This window comes from Hypanus sabinus, chromosome 19, assembly GCF_030144855.1.
Source record: "Hypanus sabinus isolate sHypSab1 chromosome 19, sHypSab1.hap1, whole genome shotgun sequence".
In the NCBI taxonomy this organism is placed as follows: domain Eukaryota; kingdom Metazoa; phylum Chordata; class Chondrichthyes; order Myliobatiformes; family Dasyatidae; genus Hypanus; species Hypanus sabinus.
The window spans coordinates 20,039,734-20,059,192 of NC_082724.1; the positions used below are offsets into that span (position 1 = coordinate 20,039,734).

The 19,459-nt window shown below is 42.5% G+C and overlaps 1 protein-coding gene across 6 annotated transcripts in view; it reads right to left on the reverse strand.

Moving 5' to 3' along the window:
* card19 (caspase recruitment domain family, member 19) overlaps positions 1–19,036 on the reverse strand; it is a 131,205-nt gene extending 112,169 nt beyond the window's left edge. For 2 of the 6 annotated variants that reach the window (XR_009506769.1, XR_009506770.1), the window contains exons 1-4: positions 18,178–19,018; positions 10,522–10,658; positions 2,319–2,472; positions 1,598–1,666 (exon numbers count right to left, since the gene is read on the reverse strand). Coding sequence is in view for 3 of the 6 variants with exons in the window: in XM_059944126.1 (XP_059800109.1) it covers positions 1,598–1,666; positions 2,319–2,472; positions 10,522–10,658; positions 18,178–18,184 (367 nt within the window). In the remaining 3 variants the exon portion in view is untranslated. Of the gene's footprint in view, positions 1–1,597; positions 1,667–2,318; positions 2,473–10,521; positions 10,659–16,524; positions 16,710–18,177 lie in introns of all 6 variants that reach the window. The other 4 variants (XM_059944126.1, XM_059944125.1, XR_009506771.1 and 1 more) reach the window with 3 other exon arrangements.
* Positions 19,037–19,459: the final 423 nt, after the last annotated feature.

The window sequence follows — 19,459 nt, forward strand, 5'->3', positions numbered from 1 at the left end:
AGAAATCAATGTTCATGCCATCAGGTTGGAGGCTACCCAGACGGAATATAAGGTGTTGTTCCTCCAACCTGAGTGAGGCTTCAGCTTGACAGTAGAGGAGGCCATGGATAGATATATCAGAATGGGAATGGGGCGTGGAATTGAAATGCATGGCCACTGGGACTCTAGCAGACCGAGCGTAGGTGTTCAGGGAAACAGTCTCCCAATCTGCGTCGGGTCTCACCAATATATAAAAAACGGGAGCACCGGACGCAGTATATCACACCAGCCGACTCACAGGTGAAGTGTCGCCTCACCTGGAAGGACTGTCTGGGGCCCTGAATGCTGGTGAGGGAGGAAGTGTAAGGGCAGGTGTAGCACTTGTTCCGCTTACAAGGATAAGGGCCAGGAGGGAGATTGCTGGGAAGGGATGGAGGGGACGAATGGACAAGGGAGTCGCGTAGGGAGCGATCCCTGTGGAAAGCAGGAAAGTGGGGAGGGAAAGATGTGCTTGGTGGTGGGATCCCGTTGGAGGGGATTGTGCTGGGCAGCCTGCAAGTGTCACGATGCTTCTGGCACTAACATAGCATGTCCAGAACTCACCGACCTAACCATACGTCTGTGGAATGGGGGAGGAAATTGGAGTACACAGACGAAACCCATGTGATCGCTGGGAGAGGCTACAACTGCCTTACAGGCAGCAGCAGAATTGAACCCCTGACTGTTGATCACCGGCTGGCACCGTAAAACAATGCGCTAACTGCTACAGCACTGCGCCTCACAAGGAGTCGTCAAAATGCAATGAGATGGCTGAGTTTTTTCTATGCTTGAAGGATGTGAACGTGACTGGCCAGGTCAGCATTTATTGTCAATTCCTCGCCACCTCTTCCCCCACTGACCAACCAATCCGTTTCAAAAAGCCGTGGCGGTGGCCATGTCGATGTGCCTGGGTCACTTCTAGATGAGTTTGGGGAAGGACAGCAGATACTCTTTCTTTATGGATAGGGTTTAACATGTCGTGATAACCTTAACCAACACTAAGTTTTTATTCCAGATTTAATCCATTATTTAAATATAAACTTCCCAGGTGTCAGAATGGTAAAACTCTTGTCTCCAGATCAATAGCTCTGACCTCAGGTTATCAGCCCTATAACTTAACCCGTTATGTACATACCCAATGCCAAGAGAAAAACTGACAAATTCTGTCAAAATTCTGAAGCTTTGGTGGTGGTATCTTTTCCTTCAGCAATGGCTATCATAAATTGGTGTTAAATTGTTTATTAAGTAGACCATGGTTCAATGAGAATTAGTACTACATAATTTCACCTGGCATCTAATCAACTGACAGCTCAGAAAGAAAACAGAACTTCAATTGTTGCACCAATGTTAATACTAACATAATTACAGAGTAAAATCAAATTTCAAAAGGTAAAGGAATAAACTTAATGAATTTATATTGCTTAAATTGTTGTTCATAAATGATGGCTTGCAAACTTCTTCTGTTGCATTTCTGCTTATAGTTTGACAATTACATACAATAAACAAGTTCATAACATATTCTGATCTAAATAAACTGCTCAATTAATTTAAAAAAAATTGTATTCTGAAAGTACATTACCCCTGTCATTGAGTATGTACTTCTCTCTGTGGTAGATATCAATGTCCATTCCCACTGAATCTGTCATTTCTGTAAAAGTAATGCAGTTAGTGGTTAGTTTCATAATTCTGCATTGTATAAACCAGCACAACAATCCTGCCAGAGCAGGTTAAGGCCTTACTTCTATTAACGGCTGTTCCAAAACCCATAATGGTCAGGCCCTGAAAGACTTCAAAGGGCATGGTCATTGTAACGAAATTATATGCCAAACTTGTCTTGCGAAGGGGAGAAACTGGCTGAGTGTTATTTCAACAATGGTGAAGTTGTGCATATGTGGAATGAGAATAAGGCCAATTTTCCACTTATCGTTTGGATTGTCATCTGGCCAAGTAATTGTGTACTCTTTATGGAGTTTGACAATTTTTTTCCATTGCATTTTCCAATGCCTTCCCCAATATTCAGAGAAAATCACTGGGGGTGGCATTGCAGAGTGATTAAGCCAAAATGAATCTTGTCCAAGTTAAGTTTATCACATAAAGTTTACACAAGTGGTGAGTTACCAGAAAATCATTGTAGCTTTTTTTTAAATCAGTATCAACTTTGATGTGGCCCATTTTGTTTCTGTTCATATAAATATTGACTTATACAGTTAACTCATGGTAACTATTAGAATTTGCATGAAGTCCAGTATTATAAGTAAAAAGAGAGTTAACTTAATAATTTTAATAAAATTGAAACTTACTGCTTAGATATTTGCTTGGAAGCTTTTTGTAAATCTGAGGATCATTTATCTCCAATGCGTTGTAAAATTCCTTACAGGCTTTGTTACTCTTGCTCTGCAGATGAACGAGGAGTTCGGATATTCGAATGCACGCGGGAGTATTTAGACTCCTGAACTTTTGGAACAAAATGCAAGATTCAGTATGAGGATCACTGGAGGAGAAAAAAAAACAGTAGCAGTTTTGGTTCTCACTTTAAAGCAAAAGGATTGCTGCCTAAAGAAAACACCTTCAGCCCAAAATTTCTGCCTGCACTCAATATTGTAGCAAAGTAGTGATGTGCATTCGTAGCAGCAAGCTTTGTCTTTTGGATGTGCCAAAAAACAGCTTTCCTGCTCATATGGAAATAGTTCACTAACTAACTCCCTGCGCTTTGAGTTGTGCATTCCCTCAGTGGACAGCATGCCCCAGGCTTAAACATTGAGCCAGACATGTTGGGACTTTCTGCAGAGGATGAGATCATTTAGGTGAATATGTATTTGGCAAGTAAGCCAGGAAAAAAACGGGCCAGTGAGCCTAACAATAATAGACCAGTGAGCCAAGCTTTTTCAAGTATGTAAAAAAATAAAAGAGAGATGAGAGTGGATATAGGACCGCTAGAAAATGAGGCTGGAGAAATAATAACAGGGAACGAGGAGATGGCAGATGGACTAAATGAGTATTTTGCATCAGTCTTCACTGTGGAAGACTCTAGTAGTGTGCCAGATGTTGAAGGGTGTGAGAGGAAAAGTGAGTGCAGTTACTATTACAAGGGAGAAGGTGCTCAAAAAGCTGAAAGACCTAAGGGTACATAAGTCACCTAGATCAGAAGAATGGTACCCTAGGGTTCTGAAAGAGGTAGCGGTAGAGATTGTGGAGGCATTAGTAATGATCTTTCAAAAATCATTAGACTCTGGCATAGTGCCAGAGGACTGGAAAATTGCAAATGTCACTCCACTCTTTAAGAAAGGAAGAAGGCAGCAGAAAGGAAATTTAGCATGACCTTAGTGGCTGGGAAGATGTTGAAGTCAATTGTCAAGGCAGTACAAAGACAGCATGGTTTCCTTTTTTTTAATTCAATTTTTAGATAATTACATAGAGTGAATAGAATGATAGGATATGATATCAGCCCTCCCCCTCTCCTTAACCCTTCCCCGCCTTAACATCCCTATCTAAAAAAAAAGAAAGACTGCCCGGATATCGGAAGATCCCCACATGCTCCGTGGAATTCAAAATAGCTTTAATGTATGTATTTATTTTTTTTCCCCAGATGACCAATAACTTTAACTTTGGAGCACCTATATATTTAATCCTATCTTTTGTAAGGACGCCAAATTCTCAGAAATATGTCATATTTTTTTCCAAGTGGAATGCAGCTAAAAGTTTCATTATTCCAAAGATCCATACTTAAGTATGAATCCGATTTCCAAATAACTGCAATAGCATTTTTGGCTTCTGCCAATGCGATTTTTATAAATTCTTTCTGATACTTGTTCAATTTAGGTTTCGGTTTTACCCCTTCAATATCACCTAGTAAAAATAATATTGGGTTATGTGGAAGTTGCGTTCCAGTAATTTGTTCCAATAAAGCTCTTAAATTTATCCAAAAAGGTTGAATTTTAAAACAAGTAGAGTGTAAAAAAGTACCAATTTCTTGATTACATCAAAAACATTGATCAGATAAATTTGGGTTTAATCTATTTATTTTTTGTGGTGTAATATATAGTTGATGTAAAAATTGTATTGTACTAATCTAAGTCGGGCATTTGTTGTATTCGTCATACTGTCAAGACATAGTCTTGACCAACTTGTTTCATCAATTTTAATATTCAAATCAGTTTCCCATTTTTGTCTTGACTTATGAATTCCTTGTTTAAGTGTCTGTTTTTGAATCAAATTATACAGACAAGAAGTAATTTTTTTAATTTTTCCTTTTTGAATTAAATTTTCTATTTCATTAGGTTTTGGCATTAACATTGTTTGACCCAGTTTATTTCTTAAATAAGCCCTTAATTGAAAGTAACAGAAGAGAGTGTTATTTGATATTTTATATTTATTCTCTAATTGATCAAATGACATCAATATACCTCCTTCCAAACAATCTCCCAGCATAGTTTCCTTAAGGGAAAATCTTGCCTGATCAACCTGTTGGAATTCTTTGAGGAGCTTAGATGAAGGGGATGCAGTGGATGTTGTATATTTGAACTTTCAAAAGGTCTTTGACAAGGTGCCACACATGAGGCTGCTTACCAAGTTAACAGCCCATGGTATTATAGGAAAGTTACAGGCATCACTTAGAGATTTGGCTGTTTGATAGGAGACAGTGCGTGGGAATAAACGTATCCTATTCTGGTTGGCTGCCAGTGACTAGTGGTGTTCCGCAGGGGTCAATGTTGGGACCACTTCTTTTTATGCTGTATAACAATGACTTAGATGATGGAATAGATGGCTTTGTTGCCAAGTTTGCAGACGATACAAAGACTGGTGGAGGGGCAGGTAGTGTTGAGGAAACAGGAAGGCTGCAGAAGGACTTAGGCAGATTAGGAGAATGGGCAAGGAAGTGGCAAATGAAGTACAATGTTGGAAAATGCGCTGTCATGCACTTTGGTAGTAGAAATAAATGTTCAGATTATTTTCTAAATGGAGAGAAAATCCAAAAATCTGAGATGCAAAGGGATTTAGGAGTCCTTGTGCAGAACACCCTGAAGGTTAACTTGCAGGTTGAGTAGGTGGTGAGGAAGGCAAATGAAATGTTAGCATTCATTTCAAAAGGTCTAGAATACAAGAGCAGGGATGTGATGCTGGGGCTTCATAAAGCACAACACCTTGACTGATGTGAACAGTTCTGGGCTCCTCATCTAAGCAGAAATGATCTGGCATTGGATAGGATTCAGAGGAGATTCACAAGGATTATCCTTGAAATTAAAGGGTTATCACAGGAGGAACGTTTGATGGCTCTGGGTCTGTACTCACTGGAATTTAGAAGGATGAGGGGAGATCTCATTGAAACCTTTCAAATGCTGAAAGGCCTGGACAGAGTAGAAGTGGAAAGGGTGTTTCCCCTGGTGGGAACGCCTAGGTCAAGAGGGCACAGCCTCAGGATAGAGGGGCATCCATTTAAAACAGATGTGGAGAAATTTCGTTAGCAAGAGGGTGGTGAATTTGTTACCTCAGGCAGCTATGGAGGCCAGGTTGTTGGGTGTAGTTAAGGCAGAGGTCGATAGGTTCTTGATTGAACACAGAATCGAGGGTATGGGGAGAAGGCCAGGGAGTGGGGCTGAGTGGGGGGAAAAAAATCAGGCATGATTGAATGGCACAGCAGATTCAATGGGTCAAGTGATCTAACTGTGCTCCTATCTCTTTCGGTCTTATGGGCATCAGAAGTAAATAAATTATTGGGAGATAGTCTAAAGGGCAGAAAGTATAAGTACTTGGATAGACGGGGCTTGATTATGGATAGACAACAAAGCTTTGTGTATGGTAAGTCATGCCTAACCAACCTTATTGAGTTTTTCAAGGAGTCAAGTTGGTGAAGGAAAAGTAATGGACTTTGTCAGGCCTTTAATAACGTTCAGCATAGGAGGCTGTTCCAGAAGGGTTAGTTACTTGGCATTCAGGATAAAGTAATGAATTGGATTCAACATTGGCTTAGTGGGAGAAGCCAGTGAATGGTAGTAGATCATTGCCCCTCTGGAGACCTGTGACTGGTGATGTGCCGCAGGTGCTGGTGCTGGGTCTGTTGATCTTTTCATCTATATTATGGTAAACTGAATCAGCAAATTTGTGGATTGAGGGTGTGGTGGACAGCAAGGAAGGAAGGCTATCAAAGCTTGCAGAGGAGTCTGGACCACCTGGAAAAATCAGCTGAAGATGGCAGACAGAACTTAATGCAGACAGTGATGAGGTATTGCACTTTGGGAGGACAAACCAAAGTAGGACTTGCATGCCGAATGATAGGGCACTTAGGACTGTGGTAGAACAAGGGAAATCTGGGAAGATAGATCTTGAATTCCTCAAAAGTGGTGTCACAGGTCGATAGGTAATAAGGAGACCTTTTGGTACATTGGCCTTCATGTATCAGAGGACTGGCTACAGGAGGTGGGATGTTATGTTGAAATTGTATAAGATGTTCCTGAGGCCAAATTTGCAGTATTGTGTGCAGTTTTGATCACTTACTACAGGAAAGATAGCAATAAGATTGAAAGAGTACAGAGAAAATGTACGATAATGTTGCTCGGTCTTGAGGACCTGACTTAATGGGAAAGGTCAAGTATGTTAGGAATATATTCCCCAGAATGTAGGAAAATGAAGGGGAGATTTGTTAGAGGTATACAAAATTATGAAGGATATAGTTAGGGTAAATGCAAGCAGACTTTTTTTCCACTAATATTGGGTAAGACTAGAACTAACGGTCGTAAGTTAAAGGTGAAAGATGAAAGGGGAACCTGAGGGGGAATTTCCTCACTCAGCGGGTGGTGTGAGAGTAGAACAAGCTGCCAGTTGAAGTGGTTGATGCGGGTTTGATTGCAATTCTCAAGAGAAGGATGGATAAGCACATGGAGGGCAGAATAGAAAATAGATGGGCTGAAGGACTTGTATCTGCGCTGTAGTGCACTATGACTATGACCACAGGAAATGCCCAGCTCTAAACTTACGTCTGAACAAGACCACTGTTGGAACCTGCCTGAAATATCATACAAGGAACTTCAGTGCAAAAATGAAAAGTTAATTCTAGCCATGAAAGATTAAATATAAATGCCACTCTTTCATTTCAAATATTAGCATTGGCCTATTATTTAGATGAGTAAATTGAAACTGAAGTCTTGTTCACATTCTTGTGACTGTCACTGATGATCACAGTGTCACCCCAGAGGAAACCAGACAGTGATCACCTGTCACTCTCCAATTAATGTCTTGGCCAGATGTTTACTGAGGGATTTTCAAGAACAAGGCTGACATTTAAAAACAAACATAATGAATTAAGTAATCAGAAATAAACTCTACATGAGGGATCATAGAGATCAAAAGCTTTCAAAGCAAAAAATTGTATTCACAGGAATTTTATCCAACAAAATATGATACCATACCATATTTCAGCTTTTAGGAGAATTTTATAAGAGAAAATAGTAGTTGGAGAGGTTGAAAGTCTTGGGAGGAAGTTCTTGAATTATATGGCCTATATAAAGTTCAAAATTCAAAGTTCATTTATTATCAAAGTATGTATACATTGTACAACTTTGAGATTCGTCTTCAAATGAGCAGATAAGAAACAAAGAAACCTGAAAGAACCCATTTTAAAAAAGACGGTTGAACACCCAATGTGCAGAGAGAAAAAAAGCAAACCATGCAAACAATAAACGCAAATAGCGTTCTGAACTGATGTTCACAAAGAGCCGGAGAAAAGTGGAAAAGTGAAACAGTGGAGGCTAAAATTAGAGGAATGCAGAGATGTGAGGCACGTATTGGAGCAGGTTACAGAAAGAGAGAGAAAGAAGAAACTAAAATATAAGGAATTTTTTAAGCAAGATATCGTTTAGTTGAAGCTACAGTAGATCAGCAAGTACACATAGATGGCAGATTAAAACACCGACAGAGAATTTACAATGACACTGTTCATAGAAAATAAAAAGACAAAGGCAGGAGTGTTGGAACAGTGAAGAAGCATTAGAGCAATGGATGAGGGCTTCAAAGATAACATGACGGTGAAGTCAATAGACAGTTTAAGCAATGGTGCCAAAGCTTTACTCAACAGAGTTTGAATCGGCTGGCTTCAGACAGATATCAGAAAGAGGGAATCACCTTGTATGGACGGACATTGCGCAGCACGTCAGCAAGATGTGTGTGTGTTTATTTTTTTACCTTGTTATTGTTTGCACGATTTGTTCTTTCATTTTTATACATTGGGTATTTGACAGTCTTTGCAGTGTGGGTTTTTTTAAAAAATGGGTTCTATTTGTTTGTTTGTGACTGCCTGCGAGGAGATGAATCTCAAGCTTGTATAAAGTAGATACTTTGACGATAAATATTCTCTGAACTTTGAAGATACCTGAGGAAACTGGTGCTGTGTTAGAGAATGACTCTGAACTAAGCAGGATGTAAATGGAAAACAGGAAGAAATTGAAAATACTTCCTGTGGGACCCCCTGAGGCAATAATGCAGTAAAGGGAAGAAAAATCATTAGAGATGATTCTTTGGCTACAAATGATTGCAACATATTTTTATAAATCATGAATAATGCTTTTAATGACTATGAATCAGTACTAAGTGGATACAGTCTCAATGATAAGCCTGAGGAATAAAAGGGAAAGTTGAACTCTATATTCCTCCTCTTAAGCTTATTAGAATGAGTATTATTTTAAAAATTTCACTGCTAGGAGTTAATGATACATAAACTAACAACAATTAAAAGAGAATTAGGTACAAAGCTAAGATTTGCACAGTGTAGTGCTTTACAGTACCAGCAACACAGAATCAACTCCTGTTGCTACCTGTGCGGAGTCTGTCCGTTCTCCCTGTGACCCTATGTCCACGTGGGTTTCCTCTGGTTTCCTCCCATGGTCCAAACATGTACCAGTTGGTATGTTAAATAGTCATTGTAAAGTGTCCCACGATTAGACTACGGATTGAAAAATTGGATTTAAAATTGGCTTAAAGGAAGAAAGCAGAGGGTAGTTGTGGAAGGAAAGTATTCTGCCTGGAGGTTGGTGACTGGTGGAGTGCCGCAAGGATCTGACCTGGGACCCATGCTCTTTGTGATTTTTATAAATGACCTGGATGCAGAGGCGGAAGGATGGGTGAGTAAGTATGCCGATGACACGAAGATTGGAGGAGTTGTGGAAGTTGGAGGAGTTCGGTTGTCGAAGGTTACAAGAGGATATAGACAGGCTGCAGAGTTGGGCAGAAAAATGGCAGATGGAATTCAATCCGGATAAGTGTGAGGTGATGCATTTTGGAAGGACAAACCAGAAGACAGAGTACAGGATTAATGGTCAGTTACCTAAGAGTGTGGATGAACAAAGGGACCTTGGGGTTCAAATCCATACATCCCTCAAGGTCGCTGCACAGGTTGATAGGGTAGTTAAGAAGGCCTATGGGATGCTAGGCTTCATTAACAGGGGGATTGCATTCAAGAGTAGAGAGGTCATGTTGCAACTCTACAAATCTCTGGTGAGACCACACTTAGAGTATTGTGTTCAATTCTGGTCACCTCGTTATAGGAAGGATGTGGAAACTATGGAGAGGGTGCAGAGGAGATTTATCAGGATGTGCCTGGTTTGGAGAACAAGTCATATGAAGCAAGGTTAGCAGAGCTGGGACTTTTCTCTTTGGAGTGTAGAAGAATGAAAGGGGACTTGATAGAGGTCTACAATATTATGAGAGGCATAGATAGGGTGGATAGTCAGTACCTGTTTCCCAGGGCACCAATAGCAAACAACACCAGAGGGCATATGTACAAAATTAAGGGAGGGAAGTTTAAGGGAGACATCAGGGGTAAGTTTTCTACACAGAGGGTTGTGAGTGCCTGGAATGACTTGCCAGGGATGGTGGTGGAGGCTAAAACATTAGGGGTATTTAAGAGCCTCTTGAACAGGCACATGGATGAAAGAAAAATGGAGGGTTATGGGGTAGTGTGGGTTTAGTACTTTTTTTTAAGGATTATATGGGTTGGCACAACATGGAGGGCTGAAGGGCCTGTACTGTGCTGTTGTGTTCTATGGTTCTATGAATTGGGGGATTGCTGGGCGGTGCAACATGAAGGGCCTATTCCTCACTGTATCTCAATCAATCAATAAATAAAATTCTGGTGGACATACAGAGTAGCCAATGTAAGTATTCTTGCAGGTGATATTAGCTAGAGTGTGACACTCTGTGCTACCATTGCTGATGTTTCCCTCTTCATATGCCATCACCCTCACCTCTGTGCTGTTTTAAAGATACTGAAAGACATCAAAACAGACTGATTCACCATAACTCCTTCCTCCTTGTATTGCTGTCCCAAACACATGAGAATCATGGAAAAGTAAGGACTGAAAATCTTTGCAAACCTGTGCATACCTGCCATACCTACAACTGCACTGTCAAAGAAAATGACCAAATTCACAGTAGGCATTTATTCATAAGACAACAAAATTGTTCATAAATCTGGAAGTTCTAGCACATGGTGAGTTTAAAGAGCAGTTTCCTTACCATTTCAGCCTCTGTATTATTCAGAATTTGTGGATAGATTCTGAACAGGTGAAGAACAATTCTGTCCAGCAGTTTCTCGCTCAGCGTACCTTCACTGGTTAGAAACTCTTTATCTTTGTCCAACCGGCTACAGTAGTCTGTAAAATACCACAACCTCGGCACTGAGCTGCACAACATCAGTGAACAAATAGAGTCAAGTTTATCAGGTTGTCGATAAATAGTTCAGAGTTTAGATACCGGCAGTTGGAAGGCAAAAGCAGTATGTTTAGTGGCAAATGAGACACAACTTCTGTGTTCTGCATACGAGTGTGACCTGCGGTAGATCACTATCAAAACTGCCACCATCTCAGTATTAACCCTTTAGTCCAGATGGACAAAATGAATGGAAACAACTCAGGATAACCTAGTTTACAATAAAAGAGGAGCTTCTAAAAAGTGAAAAACAACCTGTATCACATTTAAAGCCAAGTATAGAAGAGAAAAAAAAACAAAAACAGGGTCAAACAGGTATTGACATTTGACTATATTAAAACTACAACTTCTAGTGATTTTCAAATCATCCCAAGTTGTCATCCCAGTCCCAATGAAGGGTCTCAGCTCAAAATGTCGACTGTTTACTCTTCTCTACAGATGCTGCCCGGCCTGCTGAGTTCCTCCGGCATTTTGTGTGTGTTGCTTTGGATTTCCAGCATCTGCAGATTTTCTCATGTTCCAGGCTGTCTTTGCCCACCGGTCCACGTACACTCATTTCCGGAAGGTTGTGTAGTTTTTAGGTACATTTACCAACGAGCACAAGTTAGAATTCCTGGATGCTGCCTGACCTGCTGAATTCCTGCGGCATTTTTGTGTGTGGCAAAACCAATGGCTGAATGTTGACTGATGAGGAAAGCCACTACATTCTTCGTGATTTACTTGATTGGCACCGACAGCTGATGTCTGAAGGTGGTTGAAACACAGAAGCAAGACAGCAGTGATCTAGGTTTCATTTCGAGGGCTTCAGGGAGCTTCACTCGGCTGGTTGCTCATCTAACCTCAGGTGGTTTTCACTTATCCACCGTACCCTGAGTGAGAATTCCTGTCGTACCATTTAACAGAGTGAAACCTCAAAACAAGAGGAGGTGCATTTTGTATCCACACTGTCTTCCAAAAGATTTGCTTTCACAGTTTCATTTAACTGATCCCTTAGGTCCAAATATAAATGGTATTCATTTCACCATTCTGAACTCGTGTTCTTTCTACAGACAAATAAATTTATCCCAGGACCCACGCGGAATTAAAGCAAGGTGACCTCAGAAAAACTAAATGCAAATAACTCACTCTGAATTGCAGAACTGCAAAGACGATTTATATATTAAAAAAAACAACCTAAGAAAGAGGAGCAGGAGTATGCATCTAGTCCTTAAGGTCATTCTGCCTTTCATCAAGATCACAGCTAATTTACTACTTCAAATACCATTTTCCCACCCTATTCCTAAATCGCACAGTTCTTTTAATGCCTGAAAAGTATTGATCTCTGCTCTGAATGCACTAATTAGCCTTCAATCTCTCACGCAGGGAGAACTGTACAGATTTATTAGGCTTTGAGTGAAGAAATTCATTTGCCCCTTCAATGTTCTACCCTTTCTTTTAGGCAGTGACCCCACCCTCCTTAGTCATAGAACTTCCTCCTCATGTCTACTCTTTTCCCTCATTAGAAAGATGCAGGAATTGTTCTGACCAATTGTATTTAGCTAATACACAGAGGTCCAAAATGCTCTTTAATCTGTGAAAGATAATGCCCGCTATCTGTAGCTAGGCAATATCTGCTGTGCTTGTGAAAGCCCATGTGGAAATGGCTGTGTCTGCAGAAGGTAGGCTTGTCTAGCTGCATTAAGCAACATTGAAAGTAGAGAGTAGCACTTTCAAGTATGAGATATGTTGTTATTCGAATCTCTTTTTTTAAATTAATTTTTCAATATTCAGTTCCTGCTGGCCAGCGTTCATTAGTCACCCTTAATAACTCCTGAGAAGATGATGGAGACTGTTTATCTGAGCAGCTGCAGCCTTGCTTGTGTTGATGGGTAAGATTTTAGACCCACTGATAATTACTAGCCAGGGAATAGAGTGTTCGTGGGAAGGATGAATAACAGAAAGACAGGGCTAAGCCCCGTTGCCTCCAGGAGTTCCACCACTTTGCCCTAGGCGGGTCTAGAGGCTGGTGTGCCTCAATGACCCGGAGAGCTATGTTGGCTGGAATCAGGGCCTTGCGCTTCCCCTCTTGGTAGGGCCACCCTTGCCAAGCAGGTCAAAGGGTAGAGGTCAGTGGTCCACCGATCTTCCAGGTTCGGGGGTTCAGCTCAGAGCTAACAACCCTGACTGGTCAGAAAAAAACAGCTGTGGAAACAGCACTGAAAAATCTTATGTCTGTGTGCGACTGCATTCCTGAGCCTGCACCTGTAATTTGCATGACTGACAGCAGGGAAAACCGAGAAGCCCTGAACACTGCCAGATGGCCAAAGGCAGCAATGGAGGACCCAGACTGCTGCCCTAAATGCCAGCAGCGTTTCAGGCAGTGACTAACTCTGGCTAAGCCCACCTTCTGTCGACACAGACACTTCCGTGTGCACTTTCACAAGAACACTGATTAGCTGGAGATGGTGGGCACTATCCGTACTCTTTCATGCCTTAAAGACCCTATATGACCACTGTGTCTTAGCTGAACACAATTGATCTAGCTTCCAGATCAATTCCTGCATCTCTCCGATTAGTTTTTTTTTGGGAAAATATCACAATTTTCCATAAAAAGGGTCAAGAGTTAAAAATCAAATGCAGCTAAAAGTTGCATAAAGTTCAGTTGTTCACTTACTCAGAAATTTAAGCAGTCTATGCTTACCTGCACTACAACCACCACAACGCTCAGGTGTGGACTGTTAAGGGGTAGGTTACATTCATGCCACACAAACCCTACGCATTGACCAACTCTGACAAGAGAGAAACCAACTGTCTACCCATACCAATAAAGGCATCACCGAGACCCCACCATTAACATCCTGGTCATCATCACCGACCAGAAACTCAGCTGGATCTGTCAGGTAAATATTGTGCTACGAAGACGGGGGGGGGGGGGGGGGGGAGAGTAGACTACAGCGATTTGCTCACCTCCTGACAGCCCAAAACCTTGCCACGTATAACAAAAATAAAGTTAGCATCATGTGTTACACTCCACCTGCCTGGAAGAATGCACAATACTTAGAAAGCTGGATGGCATCCTGACCAATATCCCAGCCACCATTTTATACATTAATTCCATCTCTGGTGCAACATGTATCATCTACTCAAAGTCCTGCAGTTAGTCACAAGGGCTACTCCAACACCACCTCCCAACCCATGAAGTCCACCACCGAAAGCAATATGGAAGAAGGTGCATGACAACACTGACACCTGCAGGTTCCCCTCCGAGTCTCCCGCCATTCTAACCTGGAAATACAACACTTTTCCCTCACTGCAAGAGGGCCTAATTCCGACAAGCAAGACTGCAGCGGTTCAGGGCAACAGTCTTCTCAGGGGCAATCAGGGATAAGTATTGAATGCTAAAAAGTTAATGTAAAAAAGAGATCTGAATAACAACAAACCTCATACTATAACAACTTACTTGCTATTAAGAGTGGAAAGTGTTACTCTCTACTTAGTAGTAGGCAGCCATCGATACCTGGGCATCATGGGTTTGCGCCTCTGGTGCCCAAGGCTGGGCAGGAAGATTTGAAGAACCGGCTGTTGCCCAAGCAGCGGGTTCCCCCTCTCCGTGTCACTGATGTAGCCCCAGGGAAAGGCAAGTGCCAATACAGCTTGCCCAGTGTCGTTGCAGTGGTTGCCAGAGCGAAGTTGTAAACAACATTGAACTGCCTTAGGGACCCTGGCTCCAGATTTCTTCCTCTGGGTTTACTCCCGAAGCCTTTCCCATGGATGGGTACGTCCGCAAGGCAGCGGAGGTTTAAAATCAGCGTTTTCCTTCTCCGAGGCGGGCTGCCGTCCAAGGCTGACAAGCCCCACCTACCCAAAGCAACTGGTTTTGAGGCACCAGTGGTCCGCCTTTGCCCCTTGTCAGTAGAAACAGTTCCGCCGGGCCTAGTAGCTAAGCCACACGTTGAGGCCACAAGTTGAATTTGTTTGTCAGAGGCTGTTCAAGATGCATACTACTTGGAGCACTTTACAGGTAGTGGGGGCTTATCCTCTCTACTTACTAAGTTGTTTAATACAGTGAGCAGCAGAATTGTAAAAAAAAATCACATTAAACAACCCTGGGCAAGATAAATTTAAATCAACAAGGAAGGGCTGGAAGAATGTATTCATTGAAAGCAATGCTTTGGAGTTAGAGGACGTTCGGGGTCAGCTTTCCTCTCCTGACTGGAACTGTGTCGTCTCCAGGAAGCTAAGGTCTGAACTGGAATCTGTTTTTACGCCCAAAATATACAGCCAAAGGAAATCCATGTTTCATGCTCACCCATGACAAACGGCTGTTTGTGCAGAAGTTTCTCACTAAAGGTAAAATTAGGTACACTCCTCCAAACACTGCTCTCATAAAAGAACCTGGAGTCATCGAGCTATAATAAATGGTGTATTGTGGCTCACTGCTGTACACAGATTACTTTTTTTGTTAATCAATTTAAAATCCAGTGGAATACTTTTCAGCCAATTTGTAAATTTGTACTTCGGATCAAACACTCAGGTTGAAAGCTACTCCAAAATGGATAGGACTGCAGCAAACAATGGCGAGTTCCAATTAAAGTAAATACAACAGATTAAATTGCAAGCTCTCAATTTAGCTCCTATAAATCCCCATTCATTTATATATCATTAGTGTTGGCCAGAAGCTTGCAAGTTAATTGCAAAATCTGTACCGGGGGGAAAGTACATGTATGTAGGATCCATTTTAAATAATCCTCAATACTCAAAGATAACTGCAGCCTGTTCTCATTGCACCTGTGTGTTACCTAGCTAGTTTATAAAATGCACAAAAACATTTTAAAAACAGACCAATAAGGTGATTTGTTTTATCTGTTGCATTGGCAACAGGCAGACAAGTGTTATCACACCTACACAGCTCTGATTCCAAGATGCCTACCAAGCTGAGGGACGTGTGCATCGAGTTAGTATTCCAACAGAGGAAAAAGTGGCCAAAAAGATTTACTGCTATGGTGATATATCGCTGATTCTGCAAGCCCTTCCTATGTCTTTCTTAGTGTTTTCTCCCATCACTCTCTCCCCGTATCTCTACATTTCTCAATATATCCCTTCCTTGGCCTCTCCCTCAATGAGGAGCAGTTTGAGAATCAGGTTTAAGTTATATTTAGAACACGAGCTTAACAAGGTATCAAATTGTATGTTTCGGATATTCTTCAACTGGGTGAGACTCAATTAAAAACCCAAAATGTTTAATTTCTCTTTACACTTCCTCCCCTACTTAACTTCCCCGGCTACCTTCCACTTTACATGTCAAACTGTGGCTGAGCATATTCAGCAAGGGTGGGCAGTTCAGCTCATGATCTTCAACAGACCCCAGGCCCCTGCTATTGGTCAATTGACACAGTTCTCATTCCCATGTTAAATGCTTCAGCATTCTGTAATCTCTTAAGGACCTTTCTTCCATGCAACTTTGACTGCCCCATTGCTCCCATGCAGTGCCGCATGAACGTGCAGGATGACTCAGCTATGGACATCACATACTTCCTGAGCAACAAGCTGGCAGTGTGAGAGATAATGTTCTCAGATCTATGCTCTGCAGAGCAGCAGGCATCCTCTGGAAGCATGCTTCAGTAATTCTGGGAGTGTGTTGGGAGGACAGATCACTGTACTGTTGTCAGACCCCTGATGTCCGTTTGTACACTGTAATCCTCAGCCATCATATCAAAAGTCCAAACTTCCACTGCAATACTCAAGAGATCAGCTGGTTGCTCTCTGTGCTCAAGGATATGATCAGTACTTTAAATCTGCCAGAGTTCTGAGTGACATGCAAGCATTGATTACCTCTCCAAATTGTTGGAAACGGGAATCCAGCTTGGTCGTTCCATTTCCCGCATCTCTGTGACCATCAAGCACTGCTTGAGTCCGTAATGACATTAAGGGACACTTCCATCACTGGCATGATGACGTTAAGGGAAGACCACTAGTCACTGGCAGCCAATCATTAACTTCCATGTATATTCAGAGGTCTATTCCAACAAATGGCATTGTAACATTTTTGAAATTGGAAAAAGTGGCAATAAGGAATGCCTCACATAGTCTGGTTCAGCAGATTCCACTGTCATTTCTCTCAGGTATTCTTTAATCTGGTAATTTGAACTCAGACTGCTCCCTACTTCCATTTACCATCCAACGTGTAAAAGGTTCAACTCGATCTGGGTACCCTCCAATCTGCTAGCATGAATATCGATTTCTCCATCCAGTGCACAAATCTCCCCCTCTCTATTCCACACTCTGACCTTTCACTTCTCTCCTGCCTAATATTTCCCCCGGGTCACCTCCTCCTCCTGCAGTCCACTCCCCTCTCTGGTTCTTTCTTGTCCAGCACTTGATCTTTCTGATCCACGTGACTTCACCTATCACCTTCAAGCCTCTTCAACCCCCCCCCCCCCCACACCTTTTTATTCTGGCATCTCCCCCTCCCTTCCTACTCAGTTCAGAAGAAGGGTCTTTCTGCTGCCTGAGCTGCTGAGTCTCTCCAGCATTTTGTGTGTGTTGCTTTGCTTTTCCAGCCTGTGCAGACTTTCTAGTGTTTGTAAAAGATTTTATATGCAGTTTAAATTATTGCTTCCTCCCTTTCCACAGATGCTACCTGAGTGTTTTTTGCATCTTCTGTTATTATTTCAAATGGGCTGAAACCAATTTCTGGTGAAAAACTGATTGGTACTCCTAGCCCAATGTGTGGAAATGGCAACGCTGCAGGAACATAAATTACTCTCTTCACAATTACTCTCTTCTCCACGTTAGTTTACAACCGCAATGCTTTCCTCCTTGCCTTTGTACACATTACTGAAACTACCAATTAGTTGTCTAAGGAATGAATTAATTTTACATGGAGGGTCAGCAATCTCCAGCTGTTTTTGTCTCCGTTCACATGCCCACTCACGCTACACGATTGTTCGGAAATGTTCCTTAACGTCATTATGCGGTTGGGATGTCTGAACGATTCGGTTTTCCGCGAGTTTGTTTGCCGGTGTGGCTTGAGAGCGCGTGTGGAACTGGGTGGGGCGGACTATTAGCGTTTGCAGTCCGCCAGAAGTTTAGTCAGAAGCCAAAGCCAGCTGCTCTGAGGCTTAACGCAAAGGAAACAGTAGAGTAGTGTTGCAACATGCGTCTCCTCGAGCGGTAATAACGGGGCTGCCCGGTGTCAAGGTTAAACGGGGTGCTGGGGGGCGGAAGGGTCGGCGACGGGCGGGCGGGGTCGGGATTGGGAAGGAAGGGTGGGGAACGAGCAGTAGTATTGAAGGTGGTGGGGTCGAGCCAGCTCAACCACCTTCCTCCTCGCCTCTCCCGGCAGTCGGCGAGAAAGAAGCGAGGCGCAGGGGGAAGTGTCGCCCCCTGTTCGCGACTGTAACGTGTGAGACGGTCACTCGAGGGGAGGGCGAGCTCCAGCCCTCCCCGGAGACCGGGTGCCCGGGGCCCGGGGCCAGCACTGACCTGCCATGGCGCTGCTTGCTCGGCCGCTCCCGACTTCCGCGTTTCCTTTGCTCTTGGCGAGGAGCAGCCCCACCTCACGGTGTCGGCTTACAGCCCCGGCCGGCAAACACCACCCTGCCCGACGGACATGGATCGCAGCGGGCAGGCTGCCGTGTACGAGTGGGGAGATCAGATTTCAGAAAAACAAGAACTTGTTTAGAAACTGGTGGATCCGTGTGTCACAGGGAAGGGGGAATGTGCATTGTATTTGAAGTACTGAACCACTAGAGGCCGACCTGGTGGAAAAGCGTTTTCTCTGCGGGCCTCCAACAGTCATTCTCTGATCCCAGGGATCAGGCCACTTAGACCACAAACCAAGCCGTGCAAAAGGACGGAAACAAGGGCGATGTCGTATCATTTCTTCCACTTGCTTGGTCCTACAGCGCGTACCTTGCAACTAGTACGCGATATAAATTCTTGAGGTGTATGTCAGCCAGATGTTTTGGAAGCTTTCTGATCGTATTGTCGTTAGGCAGGCCTCTGAAAGAGGATACTTTACAATAAAAGTTGTTTTATAATAAGCGGAATAAAGACAAAAAATGTTTAATTCACGAGTTTTCTGCAGTCTTGTTTACTCCCCAGGACAATAGGAAAAGAACCAAAGTTCAGTTTCCTTAATTAACTGTAATTTCCGATGTTGGGGAAGTCCAGAATGAGGGGTCACAGTTTAAGGATAAAGGGGAAGCCTCTAGGATCGAGAAGAGGAAAAACTTCTTCACAGAGAGTGGTGAATCTGTGGAATTCTCTGCCACAGGAAACAGTTGAGGCCGGTTCATTGGCTATATTTAAGAGGAAGTTAGATATGGCCCTTGTGGCTAAAGGGATCAGGGGGTATGGAGAGAAAGCAGGTACAGGGTTCTGAGTTGGATGATCAGCCATGATCATACTGAATGGTGGTGCAGGCTCGAAGGGCCGAATGGTCTACTCCTGCACCTATTTTCTATGTTTCTATGCTTTTAACCACTGTCTATATGTCCCCAAGTCATGAACATAAAGCTTTTTTTATATGTTGCCCCTTAAAAAATAAATTGTACTTTCATAGCTCAGCAGCGGTTAGTGATTTAGACTTTGGAGTCATTCTGTTGGTTTCTGGGTTAAAATCCAACTCCAGCTGTTGCGGGCTTATTGGTCCTACAAGATCTAACTGTAATTGTTCATTGTTTTCAGATGTTTTAAACGTCTCTTTTGATTAATCTTTACCCGCACTGATGAAATAAAACTAATCTGTAACTATGCTGTTAAC